The 19,648-nt window shown below is 46.9% G+C and overlaps 1 protein-coding gene across 1 annotated transcript in view; it reads right to left on the bottom strand.

Moving 5' to 3' along the window:
- Positions 1-17,731, bottom strand: part of CRACR2B (calcium release activated channel regulator 2B) — a 39,834-nt gene extending 22,103 nt beyond the window's left edge. The window contains exons 1-3 of the mRNA XM_075162960.1: positions 17,650-17,731; positions 4,241-4,496; positions 2,628-2,739 (exon numbers count right to left, since the gene is read on the bottom strand). Coding sequence (XP_075019061.1) covers positions 2,628-2,739; positions 4,241-4,453 — 325 coding nt within the window. The 5' untranslated portion in view covers positions 4,454-4,496; positions 17,650-17,731. The remainder of the gene's footprint in view (positions 1-2,627; positions 2,740-4,240; positions 4,497-17,649) is intronic.
- Positions 17,732-19,648: the final 1,917 nt, after the last annotated feature.

The following is a 19,648-nucleotide window of genomic DNA, read 5'->3' as shown; positions in this document are numbered from 1 at the left end:
TCCTGGTCAGTAAAGAGCCTCCGTTCTGACGTCCTGAATGATGTCAGCGTCCAGAGTGCAATGCTGGGACTGAAACTGGCTCCCAGCCCAACAACAGGCTGTTAGGGCTCTGCTTACATCTGCGTGAAGATGATCTACCACCCACGGCCTTGGATTCTCAGCATGTGAAGCATGCGGCGTTAGGTCACTTCACCCCCATGGAGCGGTGCTGTGGGTTCAGTTGCCAATGATCCCACAAGCTCCCTCTCGGACTGCAAGCCCAGCACTGAATAAGCACCATGCCTCAGTTCCCCAGCTTAAAAAAAGTGAGGAGGAGATAATTACCCTTCCCTTCTCATGTGCTACATCTGTTCTGGTTCAAGTGCTATGGGACAAGGACTGGCTCTTGCTAAGACTGTGTAGAGTGTCTGAACAAAATGAACTCCAAACACCCCCTCCTGCCCCATCCCACATACGGATGGCTTCCAGCTATCTGGATCCTGTTTCATGCTGAGACACAAATGCCATGAGAACTTCATGCTATGCAAGGCATGTGAAAAATACTGGTGCTGGGAACAAATTCTTCTCAAAGAAACAAATGAAGCAATCCTATCCAAAACGCGGGCCCCCATCCTGTATACAGAGGTCAGAGCTCCATTAGCAGCTACTCTTCCTTTCCAAAACATATCCGCTTGGTTCAAAAGGCAGAAATGACATCCCAGCTACAGGGCCAGGAGCCAACGATGTTCAGAGCATGGATGAGAACATGAAGCTGCTCTAAGGGGAAAAATATCGCACTATTTATGTACCTCACGTCACTTAACTTGACTACTTCTTAGATCCGTATGTCCAGAACCTAGCCGCTTCTCTCCCGCTCTTAAAATGTGCTGCAAAAAAACTTGCAGTGTTGAGATACAGGCCCTACTCAGCTTAAAACCTGAGGCACAGACAGTTAATTAAGGAGATGGGCTTAGATTAGGCAGTTTGGATGTCTGCTTTAAAGAAAGAGTCGTTATCTCTCATTACCTCTCTTTTACAGCTGGGAAAATTGACGTAGAGAATGATCTGAAGGTTGTTTTGACATTCTAGAAGGATCTCAGATTGCTTTAAATTGAACATTTTAAATGTATGGTCTTTTGTCAGTTGTGCAGATGCACCCTGTAACCTCTCAGAGGCCATGCAAGGAGCCCTCTGAAGAAGCAGAGTTGATTGCAGCCTGAACCGCTTCGCTTGGTTTCCCCCTGAACGCTCCAGCAGGAAGACGGCAATATGACAGGCCAAACTCTTGAGTTAGGGGCAAAGTCTGAAAAAGATTTCAGTGAAGCCAGACACAAAGAACAACCACAAAGAAAAGAAATGCAGAAATGAAGTGTTTTGCCTAGACTGGAGCAAAGGCTACCAACACAGGGTGGTACCTGACAACGGCTGGCTGACACAAAGAGAAATCTTGCTTACCTCTACCAGCAATGGCACTGAGGCAGGTACCCTCATAATGTCCATTTATGGCTATGGCTGGGACAAATGCCTCAAACAATGAGATTTGGGAGTAACCAAGTCATAACACAGTGGGCACTGTGGATGCCACGGTGCCCAAATGGCAGCCGTTCACCTTCTACACAGCGCTGGGCAGGAAGGCCCACGCTCCCGAGATGACTCTTGTTTCTGGCAAAGGCAGCAGAACCAGCCAACAAGGCTTCACCCCCGCAGGCAGGGACACAAGGCAGGAACAGGCATAGTCAGCAGGCACTCAATGGGTTAACACATTCCCAGAACAGGCTGGCCCAAGACACAGCTTTCCATGTTTATTCCGAGGAAATCTTTACAGCTTCTCCTTTCAGGGCTGGCTGTTTTTGGACATTCAAATTGAAGCACCAAAAAGTCCCCCCTCTCTCCAAGCTGTGAGAAAGCCATGAGCAACCACAATCTCAGCAATCAGGACACTGCAACTCAAGAGTCTCCTCAATCACTTCTGAAAACCCTAGACCACCTGTGTTCACTTGCTTTCACCTGATCCCATTAAGACAGCTCCATGTCCAAGGAAGGTGCTAACAGGGTGCAGATTTTCTGAGAGCTTACAACCAGCTAAGGCAAGTAAGCACCCACGGCAAAGGTTATTAGTGCTATGGTCATTCCTCCTCCTTAACACCTCTTGCACTGCTTGTGCTGCTGGATGAAGACTCTGGTATAGGATTAGCATTCTCCTAGTGTTTGGAAAAGGCAACAGCAAGAGGAAAACAAAAGCTCATTTGCCAGTGTGCTAGCCTACTAATATCCTTGAATGGCACTGCATAAACCAGCTAGAGACAGTTGCCAAGAGACATACTTCTGTCCCCTCACCCAACGAGGGTCCTCACCCAGATGAAAAGCTGTGGATCACAGATACAGGCTGCAGTATGTACCGTCTCCAGCAGGAGATGATGTTCAGAAGCTGGCTCTACCAGGTAGGCAGGTAACAGTTGTGGAAGAAAGCAACACAAAAGCCTCAGAAAGGGGGATAGGAATATTGCACATACACCTTCTCCAATGATATTCACATAAGCATAGCTGGTACAGCTTCAGCAGAACCACTGCACTTTCTTTCTTACCAACATAAAACATCATGTCACAGGTGGGCTTTTTTCCTTCCTCTGCCTCTGTGCAGCCCTTACCTAGTCCCATGCTGAACTCCACAGGCGTCAGGTATCCGTTATTGTTCTGTTCCAGGCTGTCAAAAACAGTCTCCAGCTGTTCAGGGCTTAGGGGGAGTTCACTCTGAAGCCGCTGCAGAGACAAAAGAATGAACAAAATTAAGACATGACTCAGGTCTTCCCTGTGACTAGCTCCTGTCCCTGCCGTCCTCAGCTTTGGCGCACAGCGATGTGCCCTTTCAGCAGTGCATCCTGGCCGGGATGCGACAGCCCGCCAGTACAGCTGAGTGATGACACAAATGCCTGTTTGGACCCACTGATACGGCAACGCTTTCCATTCCTGGATGATTCGACCAGGACTGCAGAGAGGGAGCTTCGGGTTATTTTGTTCGGAGGGAGCTCAACCTTCTTCTTCCCCCAGTTCAGAACCGCTGCCTCTAGCTCACTGCCTGCCTCCTCCACCCCTGCCCAAGCCCTGCCCAAAGGGGCTGCCCCCCCCGGGCACTGCCAGCCTCCTGTGACCACTGCTGCTCCCAAGAGAGCTCTCTACGGGCACACCAGGTACCAGCTCCACCTCTCTGGCCAGGGAGGGAGGACAGACTTGCGGGTGTCTGAATTCAGTTCCCAGCTCTTGCAGGAAATCTTGCAGATCATAAAGAAAACGTTCAGTCCATTACAGAGAGTTAGCTTTCTTCTGTCATCTTCTGCCTGGTGGGACTGCATCACTACTCCCACAACACAGACAAGGAGCAGCGATATTTCCCTTCATAATACATGTGTAGAGCACCTAGTGTGAAGGGGCATCCAAAGAAGCTTCCAAATAACAAGAGGTGTAGAATAAAACCTCATTACTGTCCGTTAAACACACAGCTTTAGATAAAAGCGTAATAAGTATTTATTAATGTAACTGTACAAAATTAGGCATCACACAACACAAAACAGAGTGAGTCAATAATTAAACCAGCATGAACCTGCCAAATGTTAATTATAGAGGAAGATATGAGACAGAAGAAAAACAATCCACATGTAACCTTCCTGATAAACCATTAAAAAAAACCTCACAAAGAACTACAGAGATTCTGTTAACAAATACTGTTTTTAACAGAAAGCAGCAAAACACATTATTCTAGAGCAAAGTTATAGGTCAGGCCTAAAGTGAGTTTTTGAGATCAGGCTTTAGCTATGATTGAGACAAAAAAGTTATACAGCTTTTTTTGTTAAGAGGTTGGTGGATTTTTTTCATTGTTGACTGTGTTTTGGGGGGAGTTGTTTTTTTGTTTTGTTTTTTTTTTTTTTTAAATTAAACCAAAGATTCTCCCCCCAGATTTCCCACCCACTGCATGCTTAATGTTTGTAGGAACTGTTGCAAATTTTTTTGATTTTATGCATTCCTTAAAAATTTGGAATTGCAGTCCCACTTGTCCCAGGAATTCCCTGGAGGTCCAAGGCCCTCCTGGGATTTTTGTGTCCTAGCAGCTGGCTGTGGCAGAATTTGCCTCCCAGAAATCTGAACGAGACAGAGCCCATGTACACACCCACGCTTGCCAAAATAAAGACATGCCAGATTCTCCCTTCTTCTGCCACCCATGACTTCACAGCTCCTCCCAGGAAAGGGGAAGAATTTTTTCCCTCACCTGCATGTCCACCTTGGTGATAAAACCCTTCTCATCCTTGTCACACAGCTGGAAGAGCTCTCTTGCCTTCTCGAGCATCTCCACCTGCACATCTTCCAATTCGTTCATTTGGCTGGAAGGAGAAGCACCAGGAGCCACCCCATCCTCCTCATCCCCTTCCTCTTTTCCTTCCCAGTGGACGTATCCCAAGAGCGCTGCCCTCTGGTTCTCCATCTTCTCAAAGTCTTTTCCCCCAGGGCAGGGACAAACAGAAGAGCTGCGGGGAAGGAAACAGAGAAACCCCAGTCAAACGTGACCCTCTACTTTCACCCCACACATCATCTAGTTATGTGCCGCGTTGGTTTGAAAGAACAATATTCAGCATCCGTATCTGTTACGGAGAGGAGGGGGGAAGACAGACAGTGTGCAGACAGTTTATGTCAGGGGTACACACCATACATAGGTACACACCGTACACAACATGGGCATAACCAAGCCTACCACACAGCCGTAACCCTCCACACTGTGATGGGCTCCAGACCCTGCACCGAGCAACGATGCTCTTTCACCATCTCTCCTCCTCTGGCTCAGACCTACAGGGCAGTCAGAGTTCTCTGCTGGTGAAAGCCAGGTGCCAAGGGAAGGTTTGAGCAAAGACGAGAGGATAGGAAGGGAATATTAAAGAATGCAGGTAAATCTGCATGGGAGCAGGGCAATAGTCCCACATTAGCTGAGACAGGGGCTCCAACACCACAAGCAGGGCCAGCTCCCAGGCTCTCGCACAGCTCCCTGGGTGCCCTGACCAGGATGCTTCCCTCTGGTCTTGGTTCCTCTGGTAATAACATGTGCTTTTCCTCCTCCTGTTGCTTTTCTACATCACCTTTGAACACCAAACCTGCATCACAACTGCAAGAATCCAGAGCAGGACAAAGGCAGAGAGGACGAAGATCTGTGCAAGTGATGGAGGAAAGAGAAGATGAAATGTCTCTCCCAGACCTCTGCCACCCAGGTCCCCTGGCTGGCCTTCCACCTCTGACATTTTCTTGTTAACGCTTCCCAAATAGTAACTCCACCTCCCTTCATGTTATTACAGCACAAAGAAAGATCAGTCAATTCCTACACTGGGAAAAATTTAGTAAGACGGGCACTCCTGCTCCCCTTGCCTCCCAGCCTCTGTTTTGAGAGCTCGTAAGCTGCCAAACACAATTTTAATCTGAAATGTTCACCTTTATAGGAAGGAAACCACACGACTATGGAGACATTTCAGAGGCCAAAGAAAATAATTCCCATTACTTACAAGTACCTAAAACAAAAAGGCAAAGAATGAGAGCACCCCTTTAAGCACAGCACTGTGATTGTAAAGATGTGTACAACACACCCCTACCCCAACCCACCTTCCGACTTACTGATGCCACGTAACACTCTCCAGCTTTTCTTCATCAACACCACCACATTTTTTAAGCCTTGTGGCACTGATTGCTTTAGACTTCTTCTTCTGCAGATTTGTGTTCTGCATCGCAGGGCAGAAGTGAGCTGTGCAAACAGGCTGAGAGCAGATTTAAACAGTACTAGACAAAGAGGGCTTGAGGGTTGGGTTTTCTTTTTTTTAATCTCCAAGAAATTAAAAGCCACGTACAGATGCCGTGATAAACAAACAAGTAATTCTTAGTGCAATGGGAGGATAGAGAGCATGATGGCCAGGAAGAATGTCACATGCAAGAACTATACGAAGCTGACACAAAAGGAGAAGGCAATTATGCACCACGCTATTTGACTCTGTTTATTACTGCTGGTTTGTGAGCCAGAGGATGGTTCTGCTTCAAAGAACAAGCAGAACACTTCACTCCCCCTTTCAAATCAGTGTTTTTTCAGGGCACCTCTGTTTAGCATCACTTGAGAAGATACTTATTTGAAACTCTGCAGAAAACCACCTATAAATGGGTACTATTATATGTTTCTAGTGAAGTAGACATCCTGGCAAGCAATGGACACAGAGCTGGCCACAAGCTTTGGGGAATACTGCAGAGGAAAGGAGGGAAGAAAGCATGAAAAACGAGAAGGCAGGGGGTATCTTTCTCTCTTGCTCTTTTTCAAACAAACCCTCCTACCAAGCTTTTTTTGTGTTATGGAGGCAACACAGTAAAATTTGGAGACTAAAGCTTGATTCTATCCATTAGCTAGACAGCGAGGTTGCTTCTGATGGCAAGTCTGTACGTGTTATTAGTAAAGAGGTCGGAAAGAACCCCAGCTTACTTTTCACATTCAAGCAAAAGTTGCAAAGCTGGCCTTGAAAGAAAAAAAGACCCAAATATCTTACACTGCATAGATTTTACAGGTGATTACAGCGAGGAATCACACAGCCACAGTGATGAATGATATTATTGGCTGCTACAGGCCACCTTGCTGAAGTTTTTTGCCAGACTCTTTCCCTCGGTGAAGACACAGCCTCAGCACAAGCAGCACCCTGTACCAGACGGTGAGTGCAGGCAGCAGCAGGGGAGGAAACGAAACGGGAGTTCAAAGCAAGAGCCATGACAGGATTGCTGAAAACAGCCAGAATAAGAAAAAGTGCAAATAAGAAATTTGTTTTCTGAAACATCCCTCTAGCTGCCTAAGAAACACTGAAGTCCTCAGAAGTAAAGAAGGTCTTATTTTCTTGTTAGCACCTTCATCGTTTCTATTTCAAAAGCCAGAGCAGCCCACGCAGACGACCTCCCCCAGCTCTACTGCAGCAAACAAAAGGTTGTACGAGGAGGGTGTTATGTTCTCGCTCGGAAATGTATTTGCAAGCTGAAATCGGACCTGTTACATCACCACCTCTAGCATCTCCTCACTTTATCAAAAGCCCAGCTGTACTGTAGCTCCCAAACATCGGCTGAGCTAAAAGCCTCTTAACTAGAAGAGCTGGGAGCCTGACACGGACAAGAGTCTGAAAGGATTTCACTCACATGTAAAAGACCAAGCCCATTAATTCAATGTTCGAGTGCAGAATCTCTTGTTCAAGCTGCTTCAAGAGGTTTCAAGCCAGATGTGGCTCTGTCAATGGCGAGACAGCACTTGTAGAGGAACAAAGTGGCAAATAGGAGAGAGCCCCAGTAAGCAAAATACACTGCAGCTCTGAGGGACTTCTCTCCCAGAGGCCTTTGACCGAGAAGCTCTTCGTCTCCATTCCTGTTTGTAAGGGATGCTATAAATGCATGCTATATGTCCATGCTAATGTCCATGCTATAAATGCAGATGAGGCACAAAGCAGATGTCAGTCTAACAAGTGCTGTCGTACCTTCCCCAGTTACAGATCATCACTGCGAACCACTGGGGAAGCAGCTTCATCAGCAAGATGCAGAACATCACTGAAGGACGACTTTGAAAGAGGCTGAGGTCACTACACTACTAAAACTGGGGACTGGTACCCAAAAGTGAGGCCAGCAGAGCTGGCTTGGGTGCAGAAAGATCAGCTTGGGAAGAGCCATGCTTGCCTGACACAAGTGGAGCAGACAGAGAAGATAGGTATGGGCATCTAATGCTTTTGGTCAGGCAAACCTGCCAGGCTCCCCCAACAAGATGTAGCCAAGCCACCTCCAGTGACAAAGCCAGGGGTCGTTACCAAAACTTCCTGACAGGATTCATTTTTCCAGGTCTCTTCTGCCAGGAGAAGGTAGTCATTGAGTCAGCACCAGTTAAGAATTAATTTCCACACGTAGCCTGGAGTCAGGACAATCTCTGTATCTTGCGCTGTTGATTTCCATCATAAGAACATCCACAAGGGGTCACAGCAGAGTTCATCTAGCCCAGCATCTCGCCCTCAACAGTGGCCAGGAATGGCTGGTGAGGGAAGAGTAACAGCAGGGCAAGCACAGAGAAGGCTTCCCTGAAGAGAACTGCCAGTCTCTAGCCACTGTTAGCCTGGGGCAATTCCTGAGCCACATGGTTCCTCCCTCATCTTCCAAGACACTTGTCCAACCTCCCTTTGAATCCATATCAAAACATTCACTGTTCACATGAACCTGCTGATAGAAACGAGGTGCCTGCTGCAATCATTGGGTGCTGACAAAGCTTCACGGGACCGCTCCAGTTTTCTGGGTACACTGTTTGACCAGCACCCACTCCATAAGAGATGGGGTCCCAGCTTCAGCTCAAAACAAGTGCTTCCTGCCACTTTCACATCTGGAAACCGTGGCAGAGACCAAAAACTGGACATCTACCAGGAAGATGGAAGTGCCAGGGACATGGGGGCACCAACAGGCTCCAAGCACCCTGGCCAGCCTCGGTGTGTAATGTTCTTCTGCACCCACACCAGGGGTTTGTCTGCCTGTGCTCAAGGTCAGCTCTGATACTGCAGTCCAGATTTGGACAGTGTCCAACATCTGAACAACCTGATAAAAGCTCAAGAGAAAGCCAGTCTTCAGGACCTGTTGATTACACCTGGTATCTCCTGCCGTGGTGTGTGCTGGGGCCCAGCAAGCAAAAATTCACCTGCTTCTGCGGCACAAGTTTCCCAGAGCCTGGAAAGCATAGATCTTCTCAGACACAGCACAGAACGGGAAATTCAACTGCCAGTAAAGACAGCTAACACCAGGTCTTGCATTTCTACGCAGTGGTAACTCAGACCAGTCTTACATGCATGTTTTAACCACCTGAGGCATAAACTGCAGTTTGTCCTGTGCAAAGCTGTGCCAGAAAGTCAGCTGGATCCCATGGGCATGGCATTCTTTGGGGAAATCACAAGACCTGAATTTTAATCCTGACTCAGCTTGCCATATGGCCCTGGGTAAGTCACGTCACCTGCCTATGCTCATAGATTGTCAGCTCCTCCAATTCGATTCTGATGCTTGTGACAGCTGGCACTTTATTTTAAGACTCGGTTCCTGGAGACTGATCATTACATGTGAAACTCAAGCATCAAAATAGTTTCAAAGCCTCAAAGCTGAAGAATGAAAAACTTGAACACAGAACTTGAAGAAACTGCAAATTTTAACAAACAGAAGAACAGACCTAAGGTGCTTTTCCTGGAAAGGGGAGATACTACTTTCAAGGTAGCGTTACAGTGTCATGGTTTCCAATTTATTGTCTCGGAAAGCTGCTTTTTGTAGCAGTAAGCAGTGTTAAAGAGGTAAAGAGAAGTCATGGCTAAAATGCTATCAACAGCCAAGCCTTTATCTATGTGACCGTGACCACCGTGTGCCCATGACAACTTTGGGGTTTGTTTTTTTTTTTTCCACAGCCTGATGACAAGGAGGAAAGGAAAGTGGGGAGCACAGCCAAATTTTCCACAGCTGGTCCTCAGATGACCCCAGTCACACAGGGCATTGTACATGCACTGAATACACAGCATTCCTAGCAGTCCTGCCCCAATGCAAGACAATGAATCAACAGTTAACGAAGGAGGAAAAACTAATCACAACTGGTGAAATGGCTTACCCAGGATTACAGAGCAAATCCAGTGTTCGGGTCCTGTGGAGCTGTAAGGGGAAGCAGGTGTTTGCTTTCCTGTACCACTGAATTTTTGGTGACATGGTGATAGAAAGGAATATTAAAGAAGAATTGTTATAGGTACATAGTAGGCGTCCAAGGCATACCACAAACTAAAGTGCTCAGATACTTGCTGGGAAGTTTCCCAAAAGACATCCTCTTGTATCTCTGCCTAAGACAATATTATTAGAAACAACAAAAACACCCCCATACTAAAGCTAAATATTTAAGCCATGTATTTAAACAGATCAGAAGAACACACACCCTTTCCTTTCTACTCCTGGTGCAGAAAAAGAGTCTTACAACTTTAAGGGAAGGAATTCACCAGGTACGTAGGTGTGCATTGATCATGCTCTTGACGCGTACGCTGAATGAGACACGTTTGATCCCATGCACAAGAGGACATTAGACAAAAAGGAGGAGATGAAGGGCTGGGGTAAGGGATCTCTGCAGCAGAAGCCTGTTGCTTCAGCAAATTACAAATGCACAGCAGAAGCACGCCAGGATGTGGTATTACAAAGCATTTGTTGCTTGCTTATGGAATGGGAGCATCACTCGGGAGCAGCTGAGTAACAGGTAGTTTTAAAAGAAAAGGGCAATACAAGCTTCACAGGTCCTTATACCATTTGATATCAAACATATGCCACTTGCTCCGTTTGTTCTACTTTCCATTCTCTCCCATTGTTTGAAAGCCAAAAATTACTAAAAAAGTGCTCCTTGTAGGATACAGTCACATCTACACATCCCAGATTTTATAGTACTGTGAGATACAGTGATCAAATACACATATTTACAATTATTATCCTAGTTGCATGCAAAAAGCACATATTCTAAATGCATTGACAAAATTACAGCCATACAAATCTGACCAGGTGAAGGTAGAGCAGAGGTCTTGCCAGGGAACGACTCTGACCCCCGTGTCAAACTGGCTTCCACACAGGCTGAATTTCCAAAAGCTGCTCAAAGGACCTGGGCACCCATTTGGTGGAAATTGTTTTAAAAGGCTCTGCCCTGGTGCCTGAAAAGGCTGGGAGGAGAGCAGAAAGAAAGGAGTTATTTCTCAATGTATTTTGTTCAAAATTAATTTTGCTCTTTCCATTCTCTAGGAAATTTGTTTCCATTGTTTGGAATTTGTTTGGGTGGTTGTTGGGTTCTCCCTTCCCAAAGGGAATGGCAGGAAAAAAATACACTGAAAAATTAGAAAAACATCGATTGTTTTGCAAGGTTTTTTTCCTTTAAAAAAAACGAAGAAACCCCATACACACCCTGGGCAGAGAGCCTGAAATCAGGTGCAATATCTAGAGCTACACTTAACACTCTCTCTCTCTCTCTTTTAATTGCCTGCACTTGATTGTATTCCTTTAAGGAAACAGGAACGAATCCAGGAACCTTTGTGTTGTTTACTCAGCAGGAGATTAGCCCAGCTTGATAGCCCTGAGCTAATCCATGCTGCAATATCGATGGATGACTTCATCATGGGATATGCCAGTACGATACAGAGGTATGTCCCAGAAACACGAACAGCTGGAAGGGGCTCCGTTATTCCGAATAACATCTTAAAAAAGGTGCTCTGCTGCAATTCACCGTTTCCCTCACCAAAGTTCATCAAAGAGGAACACTTCTTTATGACTTATCATACCAACTTCCTGATCTTTGCCAAAAAAACTCGCCATGGAGAAACTTGTTGATGCAGACTCTATGCTCCTATCTGCAAGCAACTCGAGACTGATAACAGTTCTCCTTTTTTGTTTCAAGAGGTGAACAAAGAAACTTCTTAGAACTGCACTCACTGATGCTTCCCGATTCAACAACACAACAGAAAGCACCAATACATGCCAAGAACCATCAATGTAATAAGTCTTCAACACAGACAGGCATCCACGACACACCAAAACAATATTCTTTCCCCCAGAAATTGCCACAAATCTTCCATCACACCCAGACGTCGTTCCCCAGCTATGCCCATCGCAAGCCAGCAACACTCTGCAGCGCTCTCACACTGGCACAGTGTCACAGCGTTGGCACTGCAAACGCTGAGGGCACATGTTTGCACTGGAACTGCTCCTGCTAATCGGGGTTTTGGCTTTGTTGGGTTGTTTTGCTTGGGGAGTAGAGAGAGAAAGCATCAGTTTTTCCTCTAATGATATTTGGGCCAAGAGTTAATCCTCAGCAATTAAAAACAGAATCCAAACCACATTTTTTCCATAAACAGCTAATGGTCTTGGATCTGTCAGTGTAACTAGCATACAGCTGATTTTTCAGAAAATAAAGAGCACACCTGCAATAAGACATGACAAATAGCAACAGCTAGTTTAAAAACAACTCATTTTTACAAATTCCTTCACTTTATAAAGGCTCACAGGTTTCCTGAAACTTTTTTTTTTTTAAAAAGAGACAAAACAGAACATTGCAACATCTCATACAATCCAACATAAAGATTCATCTTATATGGAATGGAAAAAACAGCAATATCGTACCCTTTGGCTTCAAGAAGAATTCATTGTATTTCCATAGGCTGGACATCATGCTGCACATCCACAAAGGACATGGTTAGCAGCAGTAAGTATCATTCACTTAGTCAAGTAGAAAAGGCCCTGAGCAGTATCAAGTTTCCCGTTGATGCCACTGCTGTTAATGTTCTACCACAAATATGCGGTTGTTAGAGGACAGAGGCAATCGGCTCAAGAAAATAATTGAGAAAGACAGGATATTTTAGCTGTGAAGAGATAATACAGCCTTTATTCATGTTAGCTGAACACTGCTAACAGTGTTGTGAAGTTGAAGGTAGATGCTGCTTTTAGTTCAGCCATCAGGAGGTACATCATGCCTGCGCAACACCAAGCATGTTGACCGCAGAGTTAGTGCTCTGCTCTGCTGGTGATATCTACTGGCAAGGCAGGTAGGCAGGAGGCAAACAACCTTTCTTTGCCAGCCCAGATGTGGGAAAAGGAGGAGAGAAGACAGCGGGTCTTGGCACTTGACATCAGACACGCTGGATCATTTTTGATTCAAAGTGAACACTGAGCACTGGAAGCCCAGACAAAGGACATCTCTGCTCTCTTCTACTCCTCTTTTCCAAGGGCTGGTGTGCCAGGCAGGAACACCCTGTAAGGAAGACAAGCTCCAGATCTAATCTGGCATTTGAAGCTCTTCAAATAGTCTTTACAGGAAATTACATAAATCCCAGGCAGCTCCTCAGCTTGTTTAATTGAACATCGCTGGCGATTTCCTCTTGCCTTACCAGCCCCTTTAGCAAAGGGAGCACTGGTGTGCAGAGCAGGTTGTACCAGAGACAACAACCAGGGGAGGTCCCGGATGACTGGAGGCTCGCCAATGTGACGCCCATCTACAAGAAGGGCCGGAAGGAGGATCCGGGGAACTATAGGCCGGTCAGCCTGACCTCGGTGCTGGGGAAGATCATGGAGCGGTTTGTTTTGAGGGCGCTCACAAACCATGTCTGGGACAACCAGGGGATCAGACCCAGCCAGCACGGGTTCATGGAAGGCAGGTCCTGCTTGACCAACCTGATCTCCTTCTATGACCAGGTGACCCACTAGTGGATGAGGGAAAGGCTGTGGACGTGGTCTATGTGGACTTCAGTAAAGCCTTTGACACTGTCTCCCACGGCATTCTCCTAGAGAAGCTGGCGGCTCACGGCCTAGGCAGGTCCACTCTTCGCTGGGTAAAAAACTGGCTGGACGGCTGAGCCCAGAGAGTTGTGGTGAAGGGAGTTAAATCCAGTTGGCGGCCGGTCACGAGCGGTGTTCCCCAGGGCTCAGTGCTGGGGCCGGTCCTGTTCAATATCTTTATCAACGATCTGGACGAGGGGATCGAGTGCTCCCTCAGTCAGTTTGCAGGTGACACCAAGCTGGGCAGGAGTGTTGATCTGCTGGAGGGTGGGAAGGCTCTGCAGAGGGACCTGGACAGGCTGGATCGATGGGCCGAGGCCAATGTATGAGGTTCAACAAGGCCAAGTGCCGGGTCCTGCACTTGGGCCACAACAACCCCAGGCAACGCTACAGGCTTGGGGAAGAGTGGCTGGAAAGTGCCCGGAGGAAAAGGACCTGGGGGTGCTGGTCGACAGCGGCTGAACATGAGCCGGCAGTGTGCCCAGGTGGCCAAGGAGGCCAACGGCATCCTGGCCTGTATCAGAACTGGTGTGGCCAGCAGGACCAGGGAGGTGGTCGTGCCCCTGTACTCGGCACTGATGAGGCCGCACCTCGAATACCGGTTTAGTGGGCATGGTGTTGTTGGATACACAAAGCCAACAAGATCATCTAACCTCGATGATCTTAGAGGTCTTTTCCAACCTTAATGATTCTATGATTCTAAGTCAGCGCGCTTCTGCTGGGCTCGTGCCACTAGTTGTTGATGTCATCCAGGAACACTTGACACATGACGAGCACCACCTTGGCTGCTGCAGCTCAGCAGTGACACGTCAGCAGAAATGCTGCTGTGGAGACTCTTTTCACACCCTGAGAGCAGCAGAGTCACTGGTACACAAGGCTTTTCCCCTGCCCTCAGGAATGCAACCACACTTGGTGTCCTGCAGAGAAAATTCAGGCTGAAAGGAGGCATCCCTCAGTCCTGTGCTGGTGGAGAGCTAGACACGCTCCGTCAGTGTCCTTGAAGTAGTTCAAGGGCAAACTTATATTATGCAGAAACAGCCATTTGCTGAATAAGTGGATAAAAGGTTCTAATGGATACACAAAGCTTCAAATGCAAAAATTTGTTTTTTGTGAAGTTGCCCACATAACCAACTCCCGAATGGCAGAGATAGTGAAGAATTGTCCCCAGTCACTGTTTTCTTTAAGAAAAGAATCCAGGAGCCTCAGATAAAACTGGGTGGTGGCCGTTGCACATCAAACAGGAGGAATCACTTCTCTGCAAACTGTTAAAGCGTGGGACTCGCTGACACAGGGTGCTCAGTATGTCACAGGCGTTCATGGCCTGCAAAAGTGATTGTTTTTTTCTGCCCTGAGTTTGTCCATAAAGGACTATTACACAAAGTATCTGTTCTGGTGAAAATTTTCTGAGCCACATACAGCCAAAAGAGTGTACTAGTAAAGTATCGTTACACATTTATGCTGGGAAGATGAGGGTGTCTGCCATTAGGTGCTGTTGGAGACACAGTGCTGGTTCAGCCTGGCCGTTCCTCAGCATGAATAGAGGCTGCTTTCTCGTCAGCAGGAACCACCCTCAAAGTACACGAAGTCTTCTGCTAAAAGGACCACAGCATTTGCTGCATTTTCACCAAGAACACTCCTATGAACTGGACTTGGTACTCCAACAGCCAAGGATCAGGCTTCTTCCCATAACTATCACTGCCATCAGACCCATAACTTGGGTGCCAAACTCAACCCAGACCTCTCTTTGAGTCCTCAGATTCTAGCTGTCTATGTAATACCAGAACAAAGATTTTCCTTTCCAAGAAGAAGCTGAATCTCTCTGACAGCCACGCACCTTGTCTGGCCTCAGCAGGAACCCTCCTGGGCGGCTGTCACCTATGCACACTTGTCCAGCAGTCACTGTTTAAGTCAGTCACCCTCTCTAGGCATCCTTTCACTAGTTCTCACCTCTGTTCTAAGAGAGGTGTTAGCTTTGTGGAGGATGATCTCTCTGCCATGCAACCATGGGATGCTGAATGAGAAAGGTGTTGATTGCTGCCTCTAGTTGGCTTCCAATCTTGTTCTGTCACTTCTTCATTAAATTTCCCAATGGCCACCCACTACCCTGAGCTCAAGCCCCTCCTGGCCAGCTGCAGGGTTTCCTCAGCTGCTTCAGTGCCCTCTTTGTGCAAAGGCTAAAATTCCTGTGACGATCCCATCTCACCTGGAGTACCACAGGTGTAAGTTCACAGAAGTGGGGCAAGAGCCTTATCTTTGTTGATCAAGATCCTTGAAATCAACCTCATACAAACAAAAATTCATAGCCTTATGTTGTCCTCAGATAGCTTGGCCACCACACACACGCACAGATAAAATAATCAAACCAGAACATCAGACCACCCAATCCCCTTTCAAAGGAGAAACTTCTTTTTGGTGAAGCATCCCCTCACACTGCTTACTGAATACATGTGATAGACAGTGATTTCTTCTCCAGCTGAGCCAGCAAGTTCTCTGCAGCACTTGAAAGCTCCTTATCCAGAGGCTACAACTGCAGGAGGGATGCATGAAGTTCATCCATCTTTTCCTCATCCCAGGAAATTCACCTCCAGTCTCTTGAGAACTGGACACAGAGATCTCACTCCCATAACCTTTTCTGGGACCAGGGGGAGAAGCTTTACCTCGCTGCTCTAAATCTGCAAGATGTACTTAAACGACAAAAACGGTTTGCAAAGATTAACAAGTGGGAATGAGTATGGAGAGGATTTATAGGCACCACAACCCCCTGGAGAAGCCTCTCTGTGGCTGGTGATGTATTGGTTTTGCCCAGGAGCAATGTATGGGACCCATGGACAGTTTGACCTTTCTGCAAATGCTATTAAAACAACAAACAGAGCCGAGGCAGCTGGGTGAAGCCAATTTCCAAGAAGACGGTTAACCCATTCTCTGCCTCACAGAGATGAAAATGGCCATATGCACAGACGCGTGACACTTGGTTACCTTCAGCTGAGGATCCACCCTGACAGTGGGTATACAGCTGAAGATTCACCCCGTCCTGTGAGCTAAGGAGGTGCTGGCTGTGCTTGCAAAACACCTTTCCTGAAAAGCCAGTGTAATCTGTGCACTGGAAAAGGATGAAATCCATGCCCTGAGTAAAGACACCTCTTGGCTGTCAGACCACTGAGGGGGCCACAGGTGAAGTCTTGGATCCAGGGAGTTGACACTCCCTTTCCCTAAAGAAGAGAGGATTGGTCTGAATATCCAAGAATTCCAGGATCTGGTACAAGATATCAGAAATATCCTCTCCCTTTCTCATTCAGGGGGGACAATCACAACAAAATGCTAAAAGCCTCAGATTTCTACAAGGCAGAAAACCAAAGAATGTTTCGAGCAGCCGCAAGCCCCGAACTGCTCCTCCACAAAGCGGGATAACACGTGCAACTGAAGGGCACATGTTTTCTGCGTACCAGGCACAGCTTAGGGCAAGGAGCAATCAACGTAAGGAACAGCATTTGAAACAACTTGGTTCAACTTGTACAACTGTCCTGGGAAAGGTGAAATTACTGGGGGGGGAAATATTCCCCTCTTTGGCAAAAGCTGTCACTGAGTCAGAACAGTGACACCCACAGCAGCAACACTGATGTAGGATTACAGAAAATGGCGGGGGGGGTTGGTATGCTTGTGAGAGATAGTGGAAAATTTCCTGGCAAACGTTTTTAAAGAAAAATTTCTAATTCTTCACAAAGTATGCAGCAGAAAATCCTTAGTTTTTAATCGAACCAGCTCAAGACATACATTTCATAAGAAAACATCACAATCCCACTTATTCTAAGCATGTACTTTTTCCCCTTTACTTTTGAAAATGCAACCATTGCAGCTATTACTGTAAATCAGCAGTTTCCCAAATCAATGAGTTACTAGAATTAGTTAAGCGACCTGAAGAACCACATCAGAACTGACAGCAAGCTTCTTCGGTTCAACATTTGCAAAGACATTGGGTGATCCAAACCGAAACATTAACCATCTGTTAATTAAGCACCTCCAGCTCTTGAAAACCAATCAATAAATTTTCCCTCTTCCGTCAGGGGAATAACAACTGTTTTCTGCAGTGACATACAATGCCACCGCACTCAGCGAGTCTCTGTCCTGTTTCTAGTCTGCTGCTTTAAAGCAAAAGCAGGAAGTCGGAACAGAAAGTTCCTAGGGAGAAACTCTGCTGAGACACAGCAACTCGCAAACTCGTTCAGACTTCCTTCTACTCAAACAATTCCTTGCCCAGAAGAGAGAGACTTTCTTCCCTCCCCTCCACCCTGTTAGACAACCTCATTTTCTCTCTTTGCAGGTGTCCCCAAATACCTTGAGCAGCAGGACAGAATCGCTCCCCTCCTCTGGAACCGGCAGTATATTCCACAGCAAAAAGCTAGCGGAGAATGAACACCGCCACTGTAAATAGAATATCAGATCAGGTCCAAGCTAGGAGGTGTGGTTTGCAATGCTCCCTACGCATCTCATCCCCTTTCCCACAGAGGCTAGTAGCCTTCGGTTCAGAAAGCAGCACAAGAAAACCTGCCATTAAGCTGCCAAGGTAAATTCCTTGTAATCCTGCCTCGTGCACACCTGTGAAGGAGAAGGGCTTGTTTCTGAGCTGCCTTAGGCAAGAGGGGAAGAAGTGGTAAGAAAGCAGATGATCCCTCGTTTTATGCTGAACTTACCTTCCCTGAGAAACTCTAGCTGTGCTTGTAGATAGCTTGCTGCCTACCTCGCATCCGATTTCAACAAGGGCAGGGCTGGAAAATACCCCTGTGAATCCTGCCTCAAGTTTAATTCCACTTTTATAGAGCTGGCAACCTGTTTCACAAAAAGCGCAGGGAGCTTAGGAGAAAAGAAAGGTAAAGCACAAGATGACACTGCAAGGAGCATCTTTCCAAAGCACCGTAAAACACAGCCCAGGGGTGGGGTGCACACCCCAGGACTTCCGCACTAAAGCAGCCAGAGATGCCACCCTCTATCTTGCCCCTGACCAAAGCACCCCTCTATCCCACAGCATCACCGAAAGGAAGCAAAGCCACCCCTGCCCGCTGACAGCTGGAGAGGCTGATGGGGATTTGCTCCAGGGCTTCCAGCTGTGTGCCCTCAGCTGTGTCAGCTCCCACTAGTTAGGCCTGAGGACTTCTTGGAAGCTGACAAAGAAAAGAAAAAATAAGCATGTTGAGACCCTGGCAGACTGGCTCTTTGTCCCCTGTGCTCACCCCCACCCCAAATGCCTCTTTGTGTCAGCCCTCACAGATAGTATCTGCCCAGCAAACAAGCTTTGCCATACAAGTCACGAGCAGGCAAGCCCAGCCTCTACAAAGAGCAAAAACCACTCTTCCACCGATTCCCACTGAGAGGACTCCAGCTGGCATCCAAACAGCGGAGACCTCATCAACCTGCAAACAGTGGAGCTACAAATAGCCCCGTCCTCCCAGCAGCAAATGATGATGGGACCTGCAGAAAGCAAAGGTAAAGGCGGGTCCTTCCCTGTGTATTTTAAGATGGTTGTTTCAAACCCCAGACTAAAAAATGGACATGAAGGCTACTACAAACGGTCACACTTGTCTTTAATACAGGTTTAACAGAGCCAGCGAGCTCCTCCAAGCCGTCTGGGAGGGCTCTGTGCTGCTGGAGGGCAGCTCTGCTCCTCTCGGACCAGGACGATCACCTCTCCATTCCTCACGGGCTCAGCTTTGCGTCAGCCCCAGGACCACGCATCCTTTGGGGCAGGCTCTAGCTGTGTAGCTGAGGCAAATAAACCCAAACAAACCCAGACCAAATGAGTTACCTGCCTCTGAGCAAGAGAGTTTACTCACCATTTTGTTTACCATTGCTGCAGAGGTGATGCTTAACGCTGAACCACGGTCTCGGCTGGGATGCCGCTAGAACAGCACAAAAAAGGGAGCAAACTGCACCTTGCAGCCTGTCCTGTCTCTAATCTCTTCCTGGGGTCCTTTATAAAGCTTCTCTTAGTACTGACCAGAACAAAAAAGCTTATCAAACACAAAAAAATAAATAGCATTTTGGAGCCACATTAATGAATCCTTAGCGTTACATGGATAAAGGTCAGGAAATGCAAAAAGTTGCGGTTCCCATAGTAATGCTAATTCAACCATACTGCACATCCTGTGTATTTAGTGGTACATATTGAAAAGAAAAAGGCTTCATCCACCGATGCCAAAAAGGTTTTTGATTTAGTAAAGGCGCTTGAATACCACCCCCTACACGCAACATTTATTGTTCAGAGAAGTGGATTTTCAGATCGAATTGGATTAAGCCAATCTAAGCATCCTTCAGCTCCCCATATCTAGGGCAATGGCAA

Source organism: Calonectris borealis, chromosome 14 (assembly GCF_964195595.1).
Source record: "Calonectris borealis chromosome 14, bCalBor7.hap1.2, whole genome shotgun sequence".
Taxonomy (NCBI): domain Eukaryota; kingdom Metazoa; phylum Chordata; class Aves; order Procellariiformes; family Procellariidae; genus Calonectris; species Calonectris borealis.
The sequence above is the reverse complement of the archived record's forward strand: the minus strand, read 5'-3'. Positions and strand labels throughout refer to the sequence as shown.